General features: G+C 43.7%; 5 protein-coding genes across 10 annotated transcripts in view; 2 read left to right on the forward strand and 3 right to left on the reverse strand.

The window, feature by feature from the left end:
• The window catches only part of LOC135342577 (serine/threonine-protein phosphatase 6 regulatory ankyrin repeat subunit B-like), a 171,395-nt gene that overhangs the window by 64,708 nt on the left and 80,455 nt on the right, over positions 1-26,232 (reverse strand). Inside the window, exons 24-28 of the mRNA XM_064539325.1 lie at positions 8,468-8,566; positions 6,709-6,807; positions 4,735-4,833; positions 3,902-4,000; positions 2,995-3,093 (exon numbers count right to left, since the gene is read on the reverse strand). Coding sequence (XP_064395395.1) covers positions 2,995-3,093; positions 3,902-4,000; positions 4,735-4,833; positions 6,709-6,807; positions 8,468-8,566 — 495 coding nt within the window. The remainder of the gene's footprint in view (positions 1-2,994; positions 3,094-3,901; positions 4,001-4,734; positions 4,834-6,708; positions 6,808-8,467; positions 8,567-26,232) is intronic.
• Positions 1-26,232, forward strand: part of LOC135342789 (probable inactive glycosyltransferase 25 family member 3) — a 73,422-nt gene that overhangs the window by 42,757 nt on the left and 4,433 nt on the right. Inside the window, exon 6 of one of the 2 annotated variants that reach the window (XM_064539651.1) lies at positions 279-494. The exons of the other annotated variant lie outside the window; for it this stretch is intronic. The gene's annotated coding sequence lies outside the window, so the exon portion shown is untranslated. Of the gene's footprint in view, positions 1-278; positions 495-26,232 lie in introns of those variants that run through there. 2 annotated transcript variants of the gene reach the window in all.
• LOC135342713 (procollagen galactosyltransferase 1-like) overlaps positions 1-26,232 on the forward strand; it is a 108,125-nt gene that overhangs the window by 6,853 nt on the left and 75,040 nt on the right. Inside the window, exon 1 of one of the 3 annotated variants that reach the window (XM_064539546.1) lies at positions 11,253-11,384. The exons of 1 other annotated variant lie outside the window; for it this stretch is intronic. The gene's annotated coding sequence lies outside the window, so the exon portion shown is untranslated. Of the gene's footprint in view, positions 1-11,252; positions 11,385-22,131; positions 22,210-26,232 lie in introns of those variants that run through there. One more of the 3 variants, XM_064539544.1, reaches the window with a different exon arrangement.
• LOC135342673 (ankyrin repeat and protein kinase domain-containing protein 1-like) lies at positions 474-20,746 on the reverse strand. Of its 3 annotated transcripts, none has more exons than XM_064539477.1 (7): positions 20,183-20,745; positions 19,707-20,088; positions 19,289-19,522; positions 15,679-15,777; positions 1,838-1,936; positions 1,611-1,709; positions 474-683 (listed from the first exon to the last, which is right to left on the reverse strand). In XM_064539477.1, the coding sequence occupies exons 1-7, from the start codon at positions 20,698-20,700 to the stop codon at positions 615-617; spliced, it is 1,500 nt and encodes a 499-aa protein (XP_064395547.1). In that variant the 5' UTR covers positions 20,701-20,745; the 3' UTR covers positions 474-614. The 3 variants fall into 3 exon arrangements, with proteins under 3 accessions (XP_064395547.1, XP_064395546.1, XP_064395548.1); XM_064539476.1 differs by lacking the exon at positions 15,679-15,777 and adding an exon at positions 19,123-19,221; XM_064539478.1 differs by lacking the exons at positions 474-683; positions 1,611-1,709; positions 1,838-1,936; positions 15,679-15,777 and adding exons at positions 13,665-13,903; positions 14,033-14,131; positions 14,180-14,278; positions 19,123-19,221 and having other exon boundaries at positions 20,183-20,746.
• Positions 9,508-11,183, reverse strand: LOC135342727 (uncharacterized). The gene is made up of 5 exons (XM_064539559.1): positions 10,615-11,183; positions 10,106-10,493; positions 9,836-9,922; positions 9,674-9,774; positions 9,508-9,606 (listed from the first exon to the last, which is right to left on the reverse strand). Exons 1-4 carry the CDS (start codon positions 11,124-11,126, stop codon positions 9,721-9,723), a joined length of 1,041 nt encoding a protein of 346 aa, XP_064395629.1. The 5' UTR covers positions 11,127-11,183; the 3' UTR covers positions 9,508-9,606; positions 9,674-9,720.

Genomic DNA, 26,232 nt, shown 5'->3' on the forward strand with positions numbered 1-26,232 from the left:
GTGTTAATACTGTACATGTTGAAGCTAGCTGTCTGTTTGTAGATCTTTGTTTGAGTCCAATGCTCCGTCTACTGAATAGTGAGGGAAGTCAGTTTGGCTGTGTATCTATGGTAACCTTGGAGATCTTTTTGTATTTGCATTAATGATGGTGATTGAGGAAACATATTATACCGTATAGCTATAGAAGTTGAGCTGGTTATTAGATTTATTCGCGGTAATAATTATTGTCTTTTTTTGAATTCCTTATAATTATATTCGTGATTGTATTTCCTCTGCAGCTGTGTCATGTGATCATCATGCTGTCATCTTTTATCTACTGCAAGTGGAGACATTGCAGATTCCTATAGCTACCTCAAGATGTGATTGAGAATCAAACACTTATAGCTATAGCTAGCAGACAAACTTTTTAATTGAACAATCTATTAATTTTGCACATTGCTCCCATTATTGACCAAATTTCAAGTTTTACATGATCAAAGAAAATTCAAATGTAACTGTAATAACATATGGTGAAACTGTAGACAAAAAAGACAAAATAATGTGGTGTAAAAGCAATCTACGTATCTATCAGAGGCTAGCTGCCATGGTAACAGTACAGTTAATAAGGTACAGAGTCAGTGTAGTAGTTCACACACTTGAGTGTGTCCATTCCTACTAGCCACATCATAGGCAGTACGTCCGTCCTGTATAGTGGGTATGTGAGCAGTTAGTGACGAAGGGAAATAAGGAATTTTAACAGTGGACAGCAATACATAACCAGTAGAACACTGTTGCCATGCATGGTGATGAATAATTGTTACCTTAATTAAGGTTACTAATAAATAGACAGTAGTAATTTTAGAGTATCAGATTTTTTAGAGTACTAATTTTGGCAGAAAATTCATTAGCACAATAATTATTTGTCAAAATGGTCAGATCATTTGTCATTGTGGTCTTGGAGAAAAGGAATGTAATTGGTGTTGCAACAGTCAGGTCAAAGTCCAGTCCAGTCCAGTCGGCCAGTCCACTGATTAAGGACAGCCAGTTTTAAGCTTGAAAGGAAAGTTTTGAGTCAGATACAGGGGCTAGCTTGCTATAGCTTACTCTCAAGAGAACTTTTTTGAAATTCATAATGCGTTATAATAATAATTATTAGCGAGGTCTTAATTTAGCGTTAATTACAAATTCGCTAAAATTAGTACTCGTTTATAATACATACATGTACCATATAGCGGGTAATTTTTGTGGGGTAAATAATTTGTTTAGTCTCATTGCCTGCACTGCATTCATACGTTCCGGTAAGCCACGCCTACGTTAAAATTTCGTGGAGGTCAGCTAGCTTGCCCTCGAAAATAACGAATTTTTTGCCCCACGAAAATTACCGGCTATACGGTAGTAACATTAAGGTATACCTAACTACTGTACTATATACTAGAATGCATCAAACATACGCCAACTTTGCGAGGGTTGATCAATTCGCAACAATAAAATCGCAAAACCTAAGTAAATACAGACGATCCTCGCCAGAACGCAATAGTGATCGCAAAGGGTCAATTTTTCCGCTGACTTGGTTAATTCGCAAAATATTCTAGTAATACGTATAGTGATTACAATCATGCAGCGTGACTCACATTAGTCTTGATGTTGACGTCAGCTTTGGCCTCCAACAACATTCTAACAACTCCACAGTGACCATTCTGACTGGCTATGTGCAATGCCGTCCAACCATCCTGTAAACATCCAAATATTTTTAAACAAACAAACAGCTAGTAATAATAGCTGGCAATGTGCAATGCTGTCCCTTCTCAACAAGACCAAATAATTATTAATACAGATAATTATAAGCAGTAAATCTCACCTTCTTTTGAATTTCAACTTGAGCATTCGCAGCAATCAACAATTCCACTGCCCTCACATGACCATTCTGAGCAGCTACCCACAACGCTGTGGTTCCAGTCTGTACGGAGTCAAGATAGTGTGAGCAGGTGAACCATCACTTATCACAGACCCACTCATTATACAATATCACATGACTATCTACACTAATGTCAGGGGATACACTAGCCTCGATCCCAGGCCGCACTTCCTCCGAGAGCCAGATACCGGCTAACACAGGATAACAACGTGTATGCTCAGTAAAACAATGATGTCACATACCGTATAGCGTAAATGTTCCAGGCACTTATATTTCGTGGAATGGCCTCTAAAACCATTTCGTTGCACAATGTTTGTGGAATGACTGCTTATCGGAAGACACGCCTTTTATTTTAATCTTTGTTATAGCAGATAATTCTAACAATTTTCGTCCACTTAATTTTCGTGTAGGATTGCTAACCCACGAAATCCGCGCGCTATACGGTATAGAAAGTTTGATTGAAGGTTTCTAGCCCATCTGATAGCATTCTGATAGCTACCCTTAGCCTGCTATGCTAACAAAAGACTCATAACTAGCAATAGTGTGGATGACAATCGTCTGAACGGAGTGAGGGCTGACAATAGCCTATATGGACAGGCCACGCCCATCTAATACTAACTTCGATGAAAGTCTACTATACTACTGCTACTGAAAGAAAATAGCTGTACAACAAGCCTATAGCTCTGTCTCTAGCTAGCTAGCTATATATAGCTCTGTGTATGACTTTCAATAAGAATTTGTATTCTTTGTCAGGATATTTTCACTGATAAAAATAGGACTTTTCAGGAAAAATATTCTTGTGCAAGCAGTCAGTAGCAGACCTTATCTTTAATTTAATGGCTGAGGTTCAGTGACGAAAACAGTTAGATCTAGGTCTAAACTATACTACCCTTGAGCCTTAGTCAGAGTTATTGTGCATTACATTGGAATGCAATTAAAAGAGAGATCACGAGATGCGTGTCGTACCTCGGTACACCAACTACCAGTGCTCTCTACACAAACATGACTAGCTCTGGTGTCTAATGGACCAGGTCAACAGAACATGGGGAGGCTCTGTGGCTAGTGGCCTCTGAGATGTGTGTACAGCTACTTACACTCACCTCTTTGGGTACATCAACATTGGCCCCAGCATCGATTAGGAGCTCCATACATTTCTGGTGACCACTGAAACTGGCTGCCCAAAGAGGGGTCTCTCCCGACTGTACATAGGAGGAAAACAATGTAAACAGCATGTTGTGGGAAATGTGTACAACAAAACTAACAACAGTCAAGATATAGTACAGATCCACTCATTACACAATATCACTCATACAATATCACATGACTATCTACACTAATGTCAGGGCAGAGGAGGTACGACATTGTTTTTTAATTGAATACTCCATTGTGATGACGTTTACGGGTTCAGCGACGGATCTATGTCTAAACTATACTACCCTTGAGCCTTAGTCACAGAATAACAGAGTTATTGTGGGAACCGAATAAATGAAAGCACCACAGGTAAAGGTGCCAACGCTACATAACATAAAGCTACTAATAGCTAGCTTTTATACACACATTGATTATTATTTGTATCATGATGAACATTTTTAATTTTGCTGCATGCAATCGCAGGGAAACTCAAATAGTGGGTAATGATCGACCATGATTGTTGTTAAAAACGATCGATACCAAAAGTTCAAGTCTAAAATTAATGGATGCCATCAGTAGAGCCTTGTAGCTCTCTTCTCACTCTTGCAGCTACCAATAGCTTTATTTTATTTTGCAAATCCACAAATAGAAAGCCAAGAAAACATGCCTATAGAAACTCTTACTTGCACTTCATTGATTATTGAGCAGCTGAAATAGTCTACACAGTACAAACACACACACACACACACTGCCGTAAACCTCGCTTGCGCATGCGCACCAAGCCTTAATTAATTAAATCTCTCCCGACTGTACATAGGAGGAAAACAATGTAAACAGCATATGTTGTAGGAAATGTGTTTTTACAACAAAACCAACCTTGGTCTGAGTGTTGACTGTAGCCTTGGCTGCTAAGAGGACCCTCACTATCTCATCATGTCCATTCCTACTGGCTGTATACAGAGCTGTATGGTTGTCCTGTTATAGACCATAAACCATATAATTATATATCACAGCAACTGGACCAGCTAATTGTACACTCTCCACTACTCAGTCCACTCATACACAGAGGTAGCCTCGTTCCCAGGACAATTTTGTATGGAATGGAAGGGAGGAAAATGCGGCCTGGTGTCTACTGATAGTGCGCATGCGCTTAGTTATGCTGTAAAATATGGGGAATCCCCTTCTTTTCCCCCTATCTACCATGCTGTGCTTCTATTATGTTGATCAAGAAGGCTTGCACACTAGTCTGAAGCCAGAAGAGCCTCTCGTCTACTTCACGACAGTCGTATGGTCGGAATGTCTGAGCTTGGAAGGACTGGCTATAGCAAGTCTTTGTGCATGTTTCCTATGGTACTTCTAACTGCTGCTTGAGAAGACAACTATACGACCATCGTAGAACTAGAGACTACTGGCCTCAGACTTTAGACTAAGTGTACCAGCTTTCTTGGCCAACGCAATAGAGGGCATAAGCCATAGCTTCAGTATGGAAGTACGTATTACGGAACATATTCCTAGTAAACGGACTAGTTTGCAAAAGTTTTACATTAGTGCACGATTACCATGCGCACTAACACCCAAGCAATGGACACCAGGCCTTTTCCCCTTCGAAAAAAGCGGCCTAGGAATGAGACTAACACAGAGGTGACAGTACACACACTCAACCATGGAATCAGCAGAGTACACAAAGACCACCATGCAGCGTGACTCACATTATTCTTGTTGTGAATGTCAGCCTTGGCCTCCAACAACATTCTAACAACTCCACAGTGACCCTCCTGACTGGCCATGTACAATGCCGTGGCTCCATCCTGTACAGAGTCAAGATAGTACATATCCACTCATTACACAATATCACTCATACAATATCACATGACTATCTACACTAATGTCAGGGCAGAGGAGGTACGACACTTATTTAATTGAATCTTCATTTGTGATGACGTTTATTTAGCTGGTAGTTAAGGTTACGGTATACTGTTCCACCCACGCTCAAATCTGCGTGGGTGTTCAATGTAGTTCAGCTAGTAAAATGGCTCTCATCTGGCAATGGTTACTCTGCGTTAATTCCAGGCACCAGGAAACCCCTCCTTACTGTATACTCTGCTGTTTCTTATTATACGAATAAAGGGGCAGGGTGACTCGAAGAGTTTTTCCCAAGAGAGTAAGTTACAACAAAGTTACGGCTATTTTTCTAGCTGTTTTTGTAGGCTAATATAGCGACTGTAGAGTAGTAACAAGGATATATTTTTTGCTGTAAGGTCTCTATGAACAAGATCTCTTCGAGTCGCCCTCCAGTAAGTCTTCAGGCATCGAATACTGGTCAGAAAGACAACCTAGAAGCTATAAAGTCAACAAAATTTGACGACAAAATACTCAGTTTTTCCAGCTGACCTCAGACCACTTCATTGGATTACAAGACATATAAACTCTGAGTTATTATTGTAGCTAGCATTGTTCCATGTTCTCTTTCCATTGATAATCGTTGCAAGTTGCAAAAATAACGTTGTGATGAGAAATAAATATCTTATGAATCATTCATGAGCAATTAGTATACTGTAACCTTAACCGCGACCTTGTCACGACAAACTCTATAGGCCTGTAGAACGCTTGTAACTAGCTGTTTAGCTAGCTCTGTACGTTGCTCAAGGTCTCTATGGCTAGCTATAGTGTTTCTCCAGCTGAGGTCCTGGTTAGAACTCGTCCAGATGTATATGAAAGGTGCAGTGCTCTCAACATTTGTAGCAAGCATATCTCCTAACTGAATAGGGTTCACTGGGGTTCAGCGACGGAAACAGTTAGATCTATGTCTAAACTATACTACCCTTGAGCCTTAGTCACAGAATAATAGAGTTATTGTAGGGAACACACTACATTGAACCAATGTAAAAAAGATTGGAATGCAATTAAAAGAGAGATCACGATGCTGTTGTTACTGGCTACATGCATACAGAGTTGTCTGGTTAATTGTCCTGTGTTATATAGACCATAAACCATAATTATAATTATGTATAACAGCAACTGGAGGGTTAGTGTAAAAGCTGGAATGCAGATATGGAACAGAACATGTAGCTGGCTGTAATCATCACATGACACCTGTTATTGGAAAGAGGATCAACAACTTACACACACTGTTGCACAGTGGTAGATATTGAGATAACAGTTTCATTGTTGAGAGTATAAATGTGGAATTTGCTGACTCCACAACCCAATGTGTGTGGAAATCAATGGCAAAATGCTTGGTCAGTGTGTCTCTTCAACACGCACAAATCGTTTAAAGTTTCACCAAGGGCCAAAACTTTGCAGGCATGCAGATTGAAGAAAGGTATAGCTTTGGAGTGTCCTGTATAGCTATAGACTTCACACTCCACCTTACTTTGGGCACAACATAATTACTTCGCTAAGTCTATAGACACGTATAATTATGTGTATTTGTAATGTTCAATGTTGCTACTATAATTATACTCAGTCTAATTTTTTACTCCTATAGTAATAGTCTTCTAAAATTAGCTTTGTGTCTATAAAAGGCTTCTGTAGCACAAGTATTTAAGACTAAGAACACCATCATCACTAGCTCTTTTTTTAGTCATTCCATATTCCGTTCTATTCCGCATTCCAGCTTTTACACTAACCCGCAACTGGACCAGCTAATCCACTACTCAATCCACTACTCTAGTAAATCTCACCTTCCGTTGAATGTCAACTCCAGCCTTGGCAGCAATCAACAATTCCACTGCCCTCACATGACCATTCTGAGCAGCTACCCACAATGCTGTGGTCCCATTCTGTACAGAGTCAAGAAAGTACAGATCCACTCATTACACAATATCACTCATACAATATCACATGACTATCTACACTAATGTCAGGGCAGAGGACACTTTTTTAATTGATGACGTTTGCTTAGCTGGCAGTTTATCGTGACCTTGCTACGACAAACTCTAGGCTTGTACAACACTTGTAACTGACAATTTAGCTAGCTCTGTACATTGCTCAAGGTCTCTATGGCTAGCTATAGTGTTTCTCCAGCTGAGGTCCTGGTTAGAACTCGTCCAGATGTATATGAAAGGTGCAGTGCTCTAAACATTTGTAGCAAGCATATCTCCTAACTGAATAGGGTTCACTGGGGTTCAGCAACGGAAACAGTTAGATCTAGGTCTAAACTATACTACCCTTGAGCCTTAGTCACAAAATAACAGAGTTATTGTTGGGAACACATTGCATTGAAAACCAATGTAAAAAAGATTGGATAGATCACGAGATGCGTGTTGTACCTCGGTACACCAACTACCAGTGCTATCTACACAAACATGACTAGCTCTGGTGTCTAATGGACCAGGTCAACAGAACATGGGGAGGCTTTGTGGCTAGTGGCCTCTGAGATGTGTGTATAGTAGCCTCGATTGCAGGCCGCATTAAAATACTGCCTGGAACCTTCAGAATATGGGTAATCGTACTACGAACGTAAAACCTTAGTACCCGTAATTTAGTCCCTTTACTAAGAATATGTTCTGTAATATTTTATCTCCATACTGAGTTCCGTGAAGCTGTATCTATTACTTAGAAGGCTTGAACACTAGTTTGGAGGCTCTCATCTACGTCTACGATGGTCCTATCTATAGCCATGTTGTCTTCGCAAGAAGCAGTCAAGAGGCACCATACACTTCCCATAGCCTGTACTAACTGAATAGGGTTCACTGGGGTTCAGCGACAGAAACAGTTAGATCTAGGTCTAAACTATACTACCCTTGAGCCTTAGTCACAGAATAACAGAGTTATTGTGGGGAACACACTTGAAAACAACGTAAAAAAGATTGGAATGCAATTAAAAGAGAGATCACGATGCTGTTGTTACTGGCTACATGCATACAGAGCTGTCTGGTTGTCCTGTGTTATATAGACCATAAACCATAATTATAATTATGTATAACAGCAACTGGAGGATTAGTGTAAAACAACCCAATGTGTGTGGCAAAATGCTTGGTCAGTATGTCTCTTCAACACGCACAAATCGTTTAAAGTTTCACCAAGGGCCAAAACTTTGCAGGCATGTAGATTGAAGAAAGGTATAGCTTTGGAGTGTCCTGTATAGCTATAGACTTCACACTCCACCTTACTTTGGGCACAACATAATTACTTCGCTAAGTCTATAGACACGTATAATTATGTGTATTTGTAATGTTCACTGTTGCTACTATAATTATACTCAGTCTACTTTTTACTCCTATAGTAATAGTCTTCTAAAATTAGCTTTGTGTCTATAAAAGGATTCTGTAGCACTTTAACAAGTATTTAAGTCATATTACACTAAAAAAATACAGAGCACCATCAGCAGTTCTCTTTTTAGTCATTCCATATTCCGTTCTATTCCGCATTCCAGCTTTACACTAACCCGCAACTGGACCAGCTAATCCACTACTCAATCACTACTCTAGTAAATCTCACCTTCCCTTGAATGTCCACTCCAGCCTTTGCAGCAAGCAACAATTCCACTGCCCTCACATGACCATTCTGAGCAGCTACCCACAATGCAGTGGCTCCATCCTGTACAGAGAGTCAAGATAGTACAGATCCACTCATTACACAATATCACTCATACAATATCACATGACTATCTACGCTAATGTCAGGGCAGAGGAGGTATGACACTGTTTTTACTTGAATATTCCTTTGTGATGACGTTTACAAGTTCAGCGACGAAAACAGTTAGATCTAGGTCTAAACTATATATACTATACTTGAGCTTTAGTAAGAGTTATTGTGGGGAACACACTACATTGAAACAACGTAAAAATTGTTTGAATAGATCTCGAGATGCGTGTCGTACCTCGGTATACCAACTACCAGTGCTCTCTACACAAACATGACTAGCTCTGGTGTCTAATGGACCAGGTCAACAGAACATGGGGAGGCTCTGTGGCTAGTGGCCTCTGAGATGTGTGTATAGTAGCCTCGATTCCAGGCCGCATTAAAATACTGCCTGGTACCTTCAGAATATGGGTAATCGTACTACAAACATAAAACCTTAGTACCCGTAATATAGTCCTTTACTAAGAATATGTTCTGTAATATTTTATCTCCATACTGAGTTCTGTGAAGCTGCTTAGAAGGCTTGAACACTAATTTGGAGGCTCTCATCTATGTCTACGATGATCCTACAGCAGGTTTATCTTCGCAAGTAGCAGTCAAGAAGCACCATACACTTCCCATAGCCTGTACAGATCTAAGCTAAGACATCCTGACCATACAGCCGTCATAGAGGTGGATGAGAGCCTCTCCTAACTTCAGACTAGTGTGAAAGCCTTTTGGAACAACGCAATAGAGAGCTAAGCTGATGTACATAGATAGAAAGAAAGAAAAGAAGGGATTCCCCAGATTCTGGAGAATAAACTATCACATGCTCACTATCACCATGCAATAAGTACCAGGCCATACTTTAATTGGCCTGGAATCGAGGCTATGTGTATATAGCTACTTACACTCACCTCTTTGGGTACATCAACATTGGCCCCAGCATCGATTAGGAGCTCCATACATTTCTGGTGACCATAGAAACTGGCTGTGTAAAGAGGGGTCTCTCCCCACTGTACATAGGAGGAAAACAATGTAAACAGCATGTTGTGGGAAATGTATTTATACAACAAAACCAACCTTGTTCTGAGTGTTGACTGTAGCCTTGGCTGCTAAGAGGACCCTCACTATCTCATCATGTCCATTGTATAACTAGCCCAGTGAAGAGCAGTTACACCATCCTGTAGAGACAACATCATCAACCAACGGACATATTGGCACTGTAGACAGTATTCCCCTCACCTTGTCTGCCTGGTTGGGATCAGCCCCACACTCCAGTAGCTCCAGAACCACACCCACATTGCCCGTCTTACAAGCATCTAGAAATGCCTGGGAGAAAATACACTATCAGTAAACACACCCAAAAGATGGAATGACACAAATTGTATGTACATGTTATATACTGTTCAAGATTCTATAGCCACCCACACAGAAGTACCAGCATACAGTCGACACTAACACTATATAAGCTGACAATGCACATTTGATACCTCCACCCACTCACTCACGTACCATCCTGGGGTGCTGTAGACACAGCTTTCTGAGTGAGACAATCACTTCGTCAACTGACGGTCTCTGTTGAGGTCGGTCATGGAGGCAGCTAACAACAAGAGGATAAAGAGCGTGTTTCTGCCCCATTTTGTCACCATGAACAGCAGTGCTTCGACGCATGAGCTCCTCTTTTCCTCTGATAGACTTGAAATAGTTTCGAATACTATGAGGTACGTTCTTGACTTTAGGGAAATCACCGATAACAGTGTGAATGATGAGATGACCGAATGAGAAGATGTCCAGCTTGGTAGTGTAGGTGGGCGGCTCCACATGACACTCGGGAGGCATGTAGGTTGGATTTCCTGGGACGTTTGTCAGAACATGAGTCAATCTCTCCAGATCAACATACCTGCAAATGAACAGTAGGTTTTACATATCTGCCTTTGTTTTCCCACATTAAGTAAATCTCCTTTTTGTCTCTAACTCATAAAAAAAAAACATTTTTCTTTGTTGCAAAAACAACAACATACCTGGACACACCCAGGTCTCCGATCTTGGCAGTGAGGTCCTCAGTGAGCAAGATGTTGGGAGCAGTGAGGTCACGATGGATGAGGGGAGGGGTCAGAGAGTGGAGATAGCGAAGGCCTTTGGATACATCATACAGGATATGGATTCTAGTGGCGATATTCGTGTCTCGATGGGTTTCAAGGAATTTAGCCAAGTCGGAATGAAGCCTCTCCATTATTAGACTGATGTCGTTCTTATTGCGGCCGTAATGGACTCCAACGAAACCGACAATGTTGGGGTGATCCAAACCGCTCAGAATATGACACTCATGACGGAAATTTGTTAAAATCCTCTCCCTCTGTCCAAGGGATTGCTCTTGGAGCAATATGTGGTGAAGCTTCTTAGCAATGCAGTCTCTTCCATTCACCGTCACTCTAAAGACACAGCCATAAGCCCCATGACCAGCTTGGTTCTCCTCTAGACCCAATCCTTCCACCTGAACCACCAGAGCATCAAGGTCACTTCTTGTAGCCATTTTGGAGTTTTGCAGAAAAAGGGGAGTATCTCATTGTGTTCCTTGGTCATATGACACATTTCCTACTGCGCATGCCCAAATAATTGGTGTTCAGTACAGCGGTGCAGAGCGGTGTATTTCAGAAACTTAATGATCTTTACCAAATCAGACACATAAATACTAAATTCAAGGACTTGCATCAGAGGACTTGCATGATGTGTCTTGGGCCATGGAGAATGGAGAATCTAAAGACCTACTGTATAGGCAACACAATTCATGGTGAGTGTGAGTACCCTCCCACCCTACAATAGATACCTCCATCAGCTGGCTAAGATATCATTCTCACTACTCTCATGTGTCTGGATCTGAGAGGCGTCAGATCTTCTAAGTCACGTACCTTTCAACGGCCATCTAGCTAGCTAGCTGCATATATCTGTGGATTTTATCATTTCAGTCTGTTATTATTGTGTACAGAATTGTACCTTATTATCTCAGCTACCCCACCACTAGATACCTCACACACACACATCTTGAGTATCAGAGTGTACTAATCCCGTCCCTCTCTCTCACAGATTGTTTCGTTCTCCTACTTTCTTTGTGATTGCCGGAGGAGTGACTGACAGTGACTGTGTGTACTCTGTCCCCTCTACCATTCCCACGGTCTCACACACAGTGGAGGGCCTATGATCTACACAGGAGCCACTCTCGTCATTAGGAAAAAGTTCTCTGCCAAACACTTTTGTACCGATAGTGCAAAGTACAACTGCACTGTGAGTTGGCTAATTGACTGGGGCTGACCCACTTACATAGTACGTGTTGTTATGCTTTCAGCTATTCTTGCCTTTGCTTTCACTACACAACTTGAGCTATGTATCACTGTGTACGGGTGACATCACTTCATTTATATCCACTTACTCCCCCACTGTGCAGATGGTGTGCACGATTGGGGAGTTGAATCGCTACGTTTTGGCCCAACCCCCTCAACCCACTGACACACAACACAAAGTACGTCTAATCATCACTGCAGGACTCAGAAAAGAGCTGTGGCTGGAGTTCCAGAAACTAATTGAAGTGGATCACATTATCGAGTTTTATACCTCCACTGAGGGCAACTTTGGTATCATCAACATTGCCAGGATCTGTTGGAGCTCTCCCACTGTTTGTACCGTCCCTTCAAAACGTCACTATCTTGAAGCTTCATCCGGAGACTGGCGATTACCTAAGAGATGAGAATGGTTTCTGTGTCGAGTGTGGTGTGAGCGAACCTACTAAAGTCTCTCCCTTCTACGGATATCGAAACAAAGAGAACTCAGCAAAAAAAATTCTTAGGAATTGTTTCAAAGCAGGAGATGCTTTTTTCAGAACTGGAGACATGCGCATTGACGAGGAAGGTTGGGTGTATTTGTGTGATCGGTCTGGGGACACGTTTCGTTGGAAGGGGGAGAACGTATCCACGGCAGAGGTTGAGACTCGTATTGCTACTGTGTTGAAGTTGACGGATGTGGTGGTGTACGGTGTTGAGGTGCCTGGTAACGAGGGGCGTACTGGAATGGCTGCCATTGTGGGGACTCTGGTCATGCAGGGAAGCACTCTGGCTGGATGAGACACAGAGGAGGCACTAACTGACGACAAGAAGACAATGTTCGACTAGTGTAAGGAGGGGAATGAAAAGAAATTACGATCTCTACTCTCTGACACCAATGTCAATCAAACTGACCAAGAGGTGAGTAGACAGGTTAATAATGTTATAATATAGTTCATTCCTGTAATTATGTGCCAAAATAGTTATATAGTTGATATACACATTCTGAAAAGACTCTCCAATTATAAGAAAATTGCTGTATAATTTGAACTAACTGAGCGTGTTGAATGTTTGAGACTAATGCTAATTGTAGAATGCTGTACACATACTTGCACATGTATAATTATAGAGATGCATTTCATGATACAGGGGATGGGTCTTCTTCACTGGGCCTGTGACCGTGGCAACCTGAACATGGTGAAACTACTTGTGAAGAGGGGAGCAGATGTTAATATTGAGGACACAGACAATCAGACACCCTCTTCATTATGGTGAGAGATGGAGTATTCCTTTACAGAGGGTGCTTGTGTGTTAATACATGTTGAAGCTAGCTGTCTGTTTGTAGATCTTTGTTTGAGTCCAATGCTCCCTCTACTGAATAGTGAGGGAAGTCAGTTTGGCTGTGTATCCCTTGGAGATCTTTTTGTATTTGCATTAATGATGGTGATCGAGGAAACATATTATACCCTATAGCTGTAGAAGTTGAGCTGGTTATTAGATTTATTCGCGGTAATAATTATTGTCTTTTTTTGAATTCCTTATAATTATATTCGTGATTGTATTTCCTCTACAGCTGTGTCATGTGATCATCATGCTGTCATCTCTTATCTACTACAAGTGGGATTCCTATCTCAAGATGTGATTGAGAATCAAGCACCTATATAATTATATAGCCTCGATTCCAGGCCGCACCTTTAGACAAACAATTCAATCTAGTTTCAGGTTATTAATTTTGCACATTTCTCATTATTGACCAATTAACTTTCAAGTTTTACATGATCAGAATGTAACTTGGTGAAATACATGAGAAACCGTATATAGAAAAAAATTAATTATAAGACAAAATGATGTAGTGTATAAATTTGCAATCAACGTATCTATCGGAGGCTAGCTGCCATGGTAACAGTACAGTTAATAAGGTACAGAGTCAGTGTAGTAGTTCACACACTTGAGTGTGTCCATTCCTACTAGCCACATCATAGGCAGTACGTCCGTCCTGTATAGTGGGTATGTGAGCAGTTAGTGATGAAGGGAAATAAGGAATTTATCACAAAACCACTGGATTTAATGTTACCATGGTGATATACAGTATCATAATTATATACAATCATGCAGCGTGACTCACATTAGTTTTGATTTTAACGTCAGCCTTGGCCTCCAACAACATTCTAACAACTCCACAATGACCGTCCTGACTGGCCATGTACAATGCTGTGGCTCCGTTCTGTGTACATATCCAAATAATTACTAACAGACAAATAGTAAATCTCACCTTCTGTGGAACGTCAACTCTAGCTTTTGCAGCAATTAATATTTCCACTGCCCTCGCATGACCCTCCTGAGCAGCTGCAATCAATGCAGTGAATCCATCCTGTACAGAGTCAAGATAGTACAGATCCACTCATTACACAATATCACTCATACAATATCACATGACTATCTACACTAATGTCAGGGCAGAGGAGGTACGACATTGTTTGAATTGAATATTCCATTGTGATGACGTTTACGGGTTCAGCGACGGAAACAGTTAGATCTAGGTCTAAACTATACTACCCTTGAGCCTTAGTCACAGAATAACAGAGCTATTGTTGGGAACACATTATATAAAACAACGTAAAAAATGTTTGAATAGATCACGAGATGTGTGTCGTACCTCGGTACACCAACTACCAGTGCTCTCTACACAAACATGACTAGCTCTGGTGTCTAATGGAAGATAGTGTGAGCAGGTGAACCATCACTCATCATAGACCCACTCATTATACAATATCACATGACTATCTACACTAATGTCAGGGGATACACTAGCCTCGATCCCAGGCCACACTTCCTCTGAGTGCCATATACCGGCTAACACAGGATAACAACTCGTATGCTCAGTAAAACAATTATGTCACATACCGTATAGCGCGAAATTTTCGAGGTACTTATATTTTGTGGAATGGCCTCTAAAAAAATTTCGTTGCACAATGTTCGTGGAATGACTGCTTATCGGAAGACACGCCTTTTAATCTTTGCACGTTATAGCAGATAATTCTAATTAAAGAACAATTTTTTTTGTGGACTTAATTTTCGTGTAGGATCGCTAACGCACAAATTCGCGAAAATTAAGCCCCTCGAAAATTTCGCGCTATACGGTATAGAAAGTTCAATTACGGTATACGATTGAAGGTTTCTAGCCCATCTGATAGCATTCTGATAGCTAGCTATACCCATAGCCTGCTATGCTAACAAAAGACTCATAACTAGCAACAGTGTGGATGACAATCGTCTGAACGGAGTGAAGGCTGACAATAGTCTATATGGACAGGCCACGCCCATCTAATACTAACTTCGATGAAAGTCTACTATACTACTGCTACTGAAAGAAAATAGCTGTACAACAAGCCTATAGCTCTGTCTCTAGCTAGCTAGCTATATATAGCTCTGTGTAGGACTTTCAAATTGTATTCTTGGTCAGGATATTAAAATAGGGATTTACAGGAATAATATCCATGCGCAAACAGTCAGTAGCAGGCCTTATCATGGCTGAGGTTCAGTGACGGAAACAGTTAGATCTAGGTCTACCGTTGAACCTTAGTCAAAGTTATTGTGCATTACATTGTGGATGAGGGTCATGAGAAGCGTGTCGTACCTCGGTACACCAACTACCAGTGCTATCTACACAAACATGACTAGCTCTGGTGTCTAATGGACCAGGTCAACAGAACATGGGGAGGCTCTGTGGCTAGTGGCCTCTGAGATGTGTGTACAGCTACTTACACTCACCTCATTGGGTACATCAACATTGGTCCCAGCATCGATTAGGAGCTCCATACATTTCTGGTGACCATAGAAACTGGCTATCCAAAGAGGGGTATCTCCACACTGTACATAGGAGGAAAACAATGTAAACAGCATGTTGTGGGAAATGTGTTTGTACAACAAAACCAACCTTGGTCTGAGTGTTGACTGTAGCCTTGGCTGCTAAGAGGACCCTCACTATCTCATCATGTCCATGTCTACTGGCTACAAACAGAGCTGTCTGGTTGACCTGTTATAGACCATAAACCATATAATTATATATCACAGCAACTGGACCAGCTAATTGTACACTCTCCACTACTCAGTCCACTCATACACAGAGGTAGCCTCGTTCCCAGGCCGATTCTTTGGTATCGAATGGAAGGGAGGAAAATGCGGCCTGGTGTTTGCTGTAAAATATGGGGAATCCCCTTCTTTTCCCCCTATCTACCATGCTGTGCTTCTATTGTGTTGATCAAGAAGGCTTTCACACTAGTCTGAAGCCAGAAGAGGCTCTCGTCTACTTCACGACAGTCGTATGGTCGGGATGTCTGAGCTTGGAAGGACAGGCTATAGCAAGTCATTGTGCATGCTTCCTATGGTACTTCTAACTGCTGCTTGAGAAGACAACTATACGACCATCGTAGAACTAGAGACTACTGGCCTCAGACTAAGTGTGCCAGCTTTCTTGGCCAACGCAATAGAGGGCATAAGCCATAGCTTCAGTATGGAAGTACGTATTACGGAACATATTCCTAGTAAACGGACTAGTTTGCAAAAGTTTTACATTAGTGCACGATTACCATGCGCACTAACACCCAAGCAATGGACACCAGGCCTTTTCCCCTTTCGAAAAAAGCGGCCTAGGAACGAGGCTAACACAGAGGTGACAGTACACACACTCAACCATGGAATCAGCAGAGTACACAAACACCACCATGCAGCGTGACTCACATTAGTCTTGTTGTGAACGTCAGCCTTGGCCTCCAACAACATTCTAACAACTCCACAGTGACCATTCTGACTGGCCATGTACAATGCGGTGGTTCCATTCTGTACAGAGTCAAGATAGTACAGATCCACTCATTACACAATATCACTCATACAATATCACATGACTATCTACACTAATGTCAGGGCAGAGGAGGTACGACACTTATTTAATTGAAATCTTCATTTGTGATGACGTTTGTTTAGCTGGTAGTTAAGGTTACGGTATACTGTTCCATCCACGCTCAAATCTGCGTGGGTGTTCAATGTAGTTCAGCTAGAAAAATGGCTCTCATCTGGCAATGGTTATTCTGCGTTAATTCCAGGCACCAGGAAATCCCTCCTTACCGTATACTCTGCTGTTTCTTATTATACGAATAAAGGGGCAGGGTGACTCGAAGAGTTTTTCCCAAGAGAGTAAGTTACAACAAAGTTACGGCTATTTTTCTAGCTGTTTTTGTAGGCTAATATGGCGACTGTAGAGTAGTAACAAGGATATATTTTTTGCTGTAAGGTCTCTATGAACAAGATCTCTTCGAGTCGCCCTCCAGTAAGTCTTCAGGCATCGAATACTGGTCAGAAAGACAACCTAGAAGCTATGCAGTCAACAAAATTTGACGACAAAATACTTGTTTTTCCAGCTGACCTCAGACCACTTCATTGGATTACAAGACATATAAACTCTGAGTTATTATTGTAGCTAGCATTGTTCCATGTTCTCTTTCCATTGATAACCATTGCAAGTTACAAAAATAACGTTGTGATGAGAAATAAATATCTTATGAATCATTCATGAGCAATTAGTATACTGTAACCTTAACCGCGACAAACTCTATAGGCCTGTAGAACGCTTGTAACTAGCTGTTTAGCTAGCTCTGTACGTTGCTCAAGGTCTCTATGGCTAGCTATAGTGTTTCTCCAGCTGAGGTCCTGGTTAGAACTTGTCCAGATGTATTTGTAGCAAGCATATCTCCTAACTGAATAGGGTTCACTGGGGTTCAGCGACGGAAACAGTTAGATCTATGTCTAAACTATACTACCCTTGACCCTTAGTCACAGAATAACAGAGTTATTGTAGGGAACACACTACATTGAAAACCAATGTAAAAAAGATTGGAATGCAATTAAAAGAGAGATCACGATGCTGTTGTTACTGGCTACATGCATACAGAGCTGTCTGGTTGTCCTGTGTTATATAGACCATAAACCATAATTATAATTATGTATAGCAGCAACTGGAGGGTTAGTGTAAAAGCTGGAATGCAGATATAGAACGGAACATGTAGCTGGCTGTAATCGTCACATGACACCTGTTATTGGAAAGAGGATCAACAACTTACACACACTGTTGCACAGTGGTAGATATTGAGATAACAGTTTCATTGTTGAGAGTATAAATGTGGAATTTGCTGACTCCACAACCCAATGTGTGTGGAAATCAATGGCAAAAGGCTTGGTCAGTGTGTCTCTTCAACACACATAAATCGTTTAAAGTTTCACCGAGGGTCAAAACTTTGCAGGCATGCAGATAGAAGAAAGGTATAGCTTTGGAGTGTCCTGTATAGCTATAGACTTCACACTCCACCTTACTTTGGGCACAACATAATTACTTCGCTAAGTCTATAGACACGTATAATTATGTGTATTTGTAATGTTCAATGTTGCTACTATAATTATACTCAGTCTACTTTTTTACATAATAGTCTTCTAAAATTAGCTTTGTGTCTATAAAAGGATTCTGTAGCACTTTTTACAAGTATTTAAGTCATACTACACTAAAAAAATACAGAGCACCATCAGCAGCTCTCTTTTTAGCCATTCCATATTCCGTTCTATTCCGCATTCCAGCTTTACACTAACCCGCAACTGGACCAGCTAATCCACTACTCAATACACTACTCTAGTAAATCTGACCTCATTTTGAATGTCAACTCTAGCTTTAGCAGCAATCAATAATTCCACTGCCCTCACATGACCATAACAAGCAGCTACATACAATGCTGTCGTTCCATCCTGTACACAGTCAAGATAGTACAGATCCACTCATTACACAATATCACTCATACAATATCACATGACTATCTACACTAATATCAGGGCAGAGGAGGTACGACATTGTTTTTTAATTGAATATTTCATTGTGATGACGTTTACGGGTTCAGCGACATAAACAGTTAGATCTAGGTCTAAACTATACTACCCTTGAGCCTTAGTCACAGAATAACAGAGTTATTGTTGGGAACACATTATATCGAAAACAACGTAAAAATTGTTTGAATATATCATGAGATGCGTGTCGTACCTCGATACACCAACTACCAGTGCTCTCTACACAAACATGACTAGCTCTGGTGTCTAATAATGGACCAGGTCAACAGAACATGGGGAGGCTCTGTGGCTAGTGGCCTTTGAGATGTGTGTACAGCTACTTACACTCACCTCTTTGGGTACATCAACATTGGCCCCAGCATCGATTAGGAGCTCCATACATTTCTGGTGACCATAGAAACTGGCTACCCAAAGAGGGGTCTGTCCCGACTGTACATAGGAGGAAAACAATGTAAACAGCATGTTGTGGGAAATGTGTTTGTACAACAAAACCAACCTTTGTCTGAGTGTTGACTGTAGCCTTGGCTGCTAAGAGGACCCTCACTATCTCATCATGTCCATTCCTACTGGCCCAGTAAAGAGCAGTAGCACCATTCTGAGGAACAGAGATCAACCAACGGACATATTGCAGTATTCCCGTGGCCTCGTCTGCCTGATTGGGATCAGCCCCACACTCCAGTAGCTCCAGAACCACACCCACATCACCCGTCTTACAAGCTTCCAGAAATGCCTGGGAGAAAATACATTATCAGTAAAATACACCCAAAAGATGGAATGACAAAAATTGTATGTACATGTTATATACTGTTCAAGATTCTATAGCCACCCACACAGAAGTACCAGCATACAGTCGACACTAACACTATATAAGCTGACAATGCACATTTGATACCTCCACCCACTCACTCACGTACCATCCTGGGCTGCTGTAGACACAGCTTTCTGAGTGAGACAATCACTTCGTCAACTGATGGTCTCTGTTGAGGTCGGTCATGGAGGCAGCTAACAACAAGAGGATAAAGAGCGTGTTTCTCCCCCATTTTGTCACCATGGACAGCAGTGCTTCGACGCATGAGCTCCACCTTTCCATCATCCACGTACTTAATAGCATCGTGAGTTAAGTACGAGACTTTAGGGAAATCACCGATAACAGTGTGAATTATGAGATGACCGAATGAGAAGATGTCCAGCTTGGTAGTGTAGGTGGGCTGTTCGTCATGACACTCGGGAGGCATGTATTTTGGATTTCCTGGGACGCTTGTCAGTATATGAGTCAATCTGTCTAGGTCAACATACCTGCAAATGAATATTAGGTTTTACATGCCTGCCTTTATTTTCCCACATGTATCGAACTCATTTAAAAAATCCTTTGTTGCAAAAAAATACGTACCTGGAGACACCCAGGTCTCCGATCTTGGCAGTGAGGTCCTCAGTGAGCAAGATGTTGGGAGCAGTGAGGTCACGATGGATGAGGGGAGGGGTCAGAGAGTGGAGATAGCGAAGGCCTTTGGATACATCATACAGGATATGGATTCTAGTGGCGATATTCGTGTCTCGATGGGTTTCAAGGAATTTAGCCAAGTCGGAATGAAGCCTCTCCATTATTAGACTGATGTCGTTCTTATCGCGGCCGTAATGGACTCCAACGAAACCGACTATGTTGGGGTGATGTAAAACACTCAGAATACGACATTCATTTCTGAACTTGGTCACAATCCTCTCCCTCTGTCCAAGGGATTGCTCTTGGAGCAATATGTGATGCAGCTTCTTAGCAATGCAGTCTCTTCCATTCACCGTCACTCTAAAGACACAGCCATAAGCCCCTGAGCCAGCTTTGTTCTCCTCTAGATTCAATCCTTCCACCTGGACCACCAGAGCATCAAGGTCACTTCTTGATTTTGTAGCCATTTGCACAGTTTACATATAAGGGGCATGACACGTGCTTACTGCGCATGCTCAGATGTCCAAGAATGGCAGTTAGCAATAACATCCTTCTCTTGTCAAGATAAAGAAGCACAGTTCTCCATCAAAGAAGCGAGGCTGCCACACAGACTCTGAGAGCGTAGATTAAGGAAGGAGTAAGGCTCCAGAAGCAGTGAAATAATTACCAGTCAGAAATATCCATTAAATTCCCAGCTCCACGGATCATCTATGAATAGTCTCTCGATACACTGGATTGCACTTGCTGTGTGCATAGCTCTCCTAGTGACTGCCATACCGTCTGTATACATGTTGGACAATGGAGACTCCTCGTTAGAAGCAGCTGAAGATCTGCCAAGTGTCTTCCTTGCTATTCTGGCTAGAAATTCAGCTCACATGCTACCCAACTTTCTCGGTTATCTGGAGAACTTGGACTATCCTAAAGACAGGATTTCATTGTGGTAAGTTGCACCTGCCACTATGCATCATAATTAGATGTTACTCTATATCAGATGCAATAGTTTGCAGAATTTCTATTTCTGTTTCTTGCATGCAAACAAAACCCTATTATGTTTGTACCAGCCCCACCCACCTATGAATATCATTAACTACACTGTAGGATCAGAACAGACCATAACGGTGACAACACCACGGCAATACTTGCTGAGTGGGCAGAAAACGTTCAGCTCTTGTACAAATCGGTGGACTTGAAGTCATCAGACGAGTGGCTGTATCCGAACCTTGACCCCTTCGAGGAGCATGACGAGAGGTTCGTCCATGTTGCCCAGCTGAGACAGAAAGGTCTGGAGGCGGCCAGGCGTTCAGGGGCAGACTACCTCTTTGTGAGTTATCAGTGTGACCATCTCTAGCCTCGTTCCCGGCCCATCTATTGTAACGACCTAGCTAGGCTATCTCTAGACGTACCATTATGATACAGTGAAACCTGTCTATAGTGGTCACCCTGTAAGCAGGTCACCCTCTATAATACAGCCAGGTTAATGAGTCCCAAAGTCTCCATAGCATGTGTTTGGACCTGTGTTAGCAGGCCACCTCTTTATTTCAACCACTGTTAGTCTGCCCAAGACAGTAGTAGATACAGTTTTAGTTATTGCAATTTTGGTATCCACAGTATCTAGCTCAGATTAACTATACAATTGTTGTTTATCCAGCGGCTAGACTGTGACAACTTTCTGGTGAACAACAGGACACTACGGATTCTGATGGATCAGCAAAGGTAAGTCAGTGCATGTACAGTCCATAGGGAGGGGATAACTTGTCTATATGTACGAGGCTTGCACTGAATACATTATTTGCTGACCTGTGCACTTTATTATGGTACATGTATGTACATGTAGAACAAGTTTGAATTGTCCCCTTCCCTCCACTGTAGATCTGCCCATGCACATTCTGAACACCGAGGTGTTTGGGTTCATGGTCAAACCAGAGGACTATGAGAGCCTGGACCACGCTGCCTCCACTTTAAGCTGGACAACCTTGGTAAGCCTCTACTTGCCCACTAGACACTCTCTGTATCACTAATGTTTTGCGAGTATTAAACATGATTATGTGAACTTGCCGAGGGTTGATCAATTCTCAACAATAAAATTGCAAAACCTAAATTATTACTAGTAAATACACACGATCCTCGCCAGAACCCGATAGTTAGATCTAGCAAAAGGTCTGCTCATTTGCTAAGGTTTTTCACCAACAAAATAATTATTCTAGTAATAGGCTCCCTATACTGCACTAGTGTGTGTGTTGTCTCCCCCCCACACAGTGGACCACCCCCCTATACTGCATTAGTGTGTGTGTTGTCTCCCCCCACACGGTGGACCACCCCCCTATACTGCATTAGTGTGTGTGTTGTCTCCCCCCCACACGGTGGACCACCCCCCTATACTGCATTAGTGTGTGTGTTGTCTTCCCCCCACACGGTGGACCACCCCCCTATACTGCATTAGTGTGTGTGTTGTCTCCCCCCACACGGTGGACCACCCCCCTATACTGCATTAGTGTGTGTATTGTCTCCCCCCACACAGTGGACCACCCCCCTATACTGCATTAGTGTGTGTGTTGTCTCCCCCCACACAAGAGACCACCCCCCTATACTGCATTAGTGTGTGTGTTGTCTCCCCCCACACAGTGGACCACCCCCTATACTGCATTAGTGTGTGTCTTGTCTCCCCCCACACAGTGGACCACCCCCCTATACTGCATTAGTGTGTGTGTTGTCTCCCCCCACACAGTGGACCACCCCCTATACTGCATTAGTGTGTGTCTTGTCTCCTCCCACACAGTGGACCACCCCCCTATACTGCATTAGTGTGTGTGTTGTCTCCCCCCACACAGTGGACCACCCCCCTGTAATCCATTAGTGTGTGTGTTGTCTCCCCCACACAGTGGACCACCCCCCTGTACTCCATTAGTGTGTGTGTTTTCTTCCCCACACAGTGGACCACCCCCCTGTACTCCATTAGTGTGTGTGTTGTCTCCCCCACACAGTGGACCACCCCCCTGTACTGCATTAGTGTGTGACAGTGGGCCACCCCCCTATACTGCACTAGTGTGTGTGTTGTCTCCCCCCACACAGTGGACCACCCCCCTATACTGCACTAGTGTGTGTATTGTCTCCCCCCACACAGTGGACCACCCCCCTATACTGCACTAGTGTGTGTATTGTCTCCCCCCACACGGTGGACCACCCCCCTATACTGCATTAGTGTGTGTGTTGTCTCCCCCCACACGGTGGACCACCCCCCTATACTGCATTAGTGTGTGTGTTGTCTCCCCCCCACACGGTGGACCACCCCCCTATACTGCATTAGTGTGTGTGTTGTCTTCCCCCCACACGGTGGACCACCCCCCTATACTGCATTAGTGTGTGTGTTGTCTTCCCCCCACACGGTGGACCACCCCCCTATACTGCATTAGTGTGTGTGTTGTCTCCCCCCCACATGGTGGACCACCCCCCTATACTGCATTAGTGTGTGTGTTGTCTCCCCCCACACAGTGGACCACCCCCCTATACTGCATTAGTGTGCGCGTTGTCTCCCCCCACACAGTGGACCACCCCCCTATACTGCATTAGTGTGTGTGTTGTCTCCCCCCACACAGTGGACCACCCCCCTATACTGCATTAGTGTGTGAGTTTTCTCCCCCCACACGGTGGACCACCCCCCTATACTGCATTAGTGTGTGTGTTGTCTCCCCCCACACAGTGGACCACCCCCTATACTGCATTAGTGTGTGTCTTGTCTCCCCCCACACAGTGGACCACCCCCCTATACTGCATTAGTGTGTGTGTTGTCTCCCCCCACACAGTGGACCACCCCCCTGTAATCCATTAGTGTGTGTTGTCTCCCCCACACAGTGGACCACCCCCCTGTACTCCATTAGTGTGTGTGTTTTCTTCCCCACACAGTGGACCACCCCCCTGTACTCCATTAGTGTGTGTGTTGTCTCCCCCACACAGTGGACCACCCCCCTGTACTGCATTAGTGTGTGACAGTGGGCCACCCCCCTATACTGCACTAGTGTGTGTGTTGTCTCCCCCCACACAGTGGACCACCCCCCTATACTGCACTAGTGTGTGTGTTGTCTCCCCCCACACAGTGGACCACCCCCCTATACTGCACTAGTGTGTGTATTGTCTCCCCCCACACAGTGGACCACCCCCCTATACTGCATTAGTGTGTGTGTTGTCTCCCCCCACACAGTGGACCACCCCCCTATACTGCACTAGTGTGTGTGTTGTCTCCCCCCACACAGTGGACCACCCCCCTGTACTGCATTAGTGTGTGTATTGTCTCCCCACACACAGTGGACCACCCCCCTATACTGCATTAGTGTATGTGTTGTCTCCCCCCACACAGTGGACCACCCCCCTATACTGCACTAGTGTGTGTGTTGTCTCCCCCCACACAGTGGACCACCCCCCTGTACTGCATTAGTGTGTGTATTGTCTCCCCACACACAGTGGACCACCCCCTATACTGCATTAGTGTATGTGTTGTCTCCCCCCACACAGTGGACCACCCCCCTATACTGCATTAGTGTGTGTATTGTCTCCCCCCACACAGTGGACCACCCCCCTATACTGCACTAGTGTGTGTATTGTCTCCCCCCACACAGTGGACCACCCCCCTATACTGCATTAGTGTGTGTGTTGTCTCCCCCCACACAGTGGACCACCCCCCTATACTGCATTAGTGTGTGTGTTGTCTCCCCCCACACAGTGGACCACCCCCCTATACTGCACTAGTGTGTGTATTGTCTCCCCCCACACAGTGGACCACCCCTATACTGCATTTTGTGTGCGTTGTCTCCCCCCACACAGTGGACCACCCCCCTATACTGCACTAGTGTGTGTATTGTCTCCCCCCACACAGTGGACCACCCCCCTATACTGCACTAGTGTGTGTATTGTCTCCCCCCACACAGTGGACCACCCCCCTGTACTGCATTAGTGTGTGTATTGTCTCCCCCCACACAGTGGACCACCCCCCTATACTGCACTAGTGTGTGTATTGTCTCCCCCCACACAGTGGACCACCTCCCTATACTGCATTAGTGTGTGTGTTGTCTCCCCCCACACAGTGGACCACCCCCCTATACTGCATTAGTGTGCGTGTTGTCTCCCCCCACACAGTGGACCACCTCCCTATACTGCATTAGTGTGTGTGTTGTCTCCCCCCACACAGTGGACCACCCCCCTATACTGCATTAGTGTGCGTGTTGTCTCCCCCCACACAGTGGACCACCTCCCTATACTGCATTAGTGTGTGTGTTGTCTCCCCCCACACAGTGGACCACCCCCCTATACTGCACTAGTGTGCGTGTTGTCTCCCCCCACACAGTGGACCACCCCCCTATACTGCATTAGTGTGCGTGTTGTCTCCCCCCACACAGTGGACCACCCCCCTATACTGCATTAGTGTGCGTGTTGTCTCCCCCCACACAGTGGACCACCTCCCTATACTGCATTAGTGTGCGTGTTGTCTCCCCCCACACAGTGGACCACCTCCCTATACTGCATTAGTGTGCGTGTTGTCTCCCCCCACACAGTGGACCACCCCCTACATGTATACTGCATTAGTGTGTGTATTGTCTCCCCCCACACAGTGGACCACCCCCTATACTGCATTAGTGTGCGTGTTGTCTCCCCCCACACAGTGGACCACCCCCCTATACTGCATTAGTGTGCGTGTTGTCTCCCCCCACACAGTGGACCACCCCCCCTATACTGCACTAGTGTGTGTGTTGTCTCCCCCCACACAGTGGACCACCCCCCCTATACTGCATTAGTGTGCGTGTTGTCTCCCCCCACACAGTGGACCACCCCCCCTATACTGCATTAGTGTGTGTGTTGTCTCCCCCCACACAGTGGACCACCCCCCTATACTGCATTAGTGTGTGTGTTGTCTCCCCCCACACAGTGGACCACCCCCCTATACTGCATTAGTGTGCGTATTGTCTCCCCCCACACAGTGGACCACCCCCCTATACTGCATTAGTGTGCGT

The sequence above is a fragment of the Halichondria panicea genome, chromosome 10, assembly GCF_963675165.1.
Source record: "Halichondria panicea chromosome 10, odHalPani1.1, whole genome shotgun sequence".
Taxonomy (NCBI): domain Eukaryota; kingdom Metazoa; phylum Porifera; class Demospongiae; order Suberitida; family Halichondriidae; genus Halichondria; species Halichondria panicea.

Excerpts from the sequence above, each read along its gene's own strand:
- LOC135342727 (XM_064539559.1), bottom strand. The coding sequence starts at position 11,126 with ATGGCTACAAGAAGTGACCTTGATGCTCTGGTGGTTCAGGTGGAAGGA. Across the intron at positions 10,494-10,614 it reads GGAGACCTGGGTGTGTCCAG|GTATGTTGATCTGGAGAGAT; the intron begins GTATGTTGTTGT and ends GTTCATTTGCAG. Across the intron at positions 9,775-9,835 it reads ATCCCAACCAGGCAGACAAG|GATGGTGTAACTGCTCTTCA; the intron begins GTGAGGGGAATA and ends TTGTCTCTACAG.
- LOC135342673 (XM_064539477.1), bottom strand. The coding sequence starts at position 20,700 with ATGGCTACAAAATCAAGAAGTGACCTTGATGCTCTGGTGGTCCAGGTG. Across the intron at positions 1,710-1,837 it reads AAGTTGAAATTCAAAAGAAG|GATGGTTGGACGGCATTGCA; the intron begins GTGAGATTTACT and ends GGATGTTTACAG. Across the intron at positions 684-1,610 it reads ACGTCAACATCAAGACTAAT|GACGGACGTACTGCCTATGA; the intron begins GTGAGTCACGCT and ends CCCACTATACAG.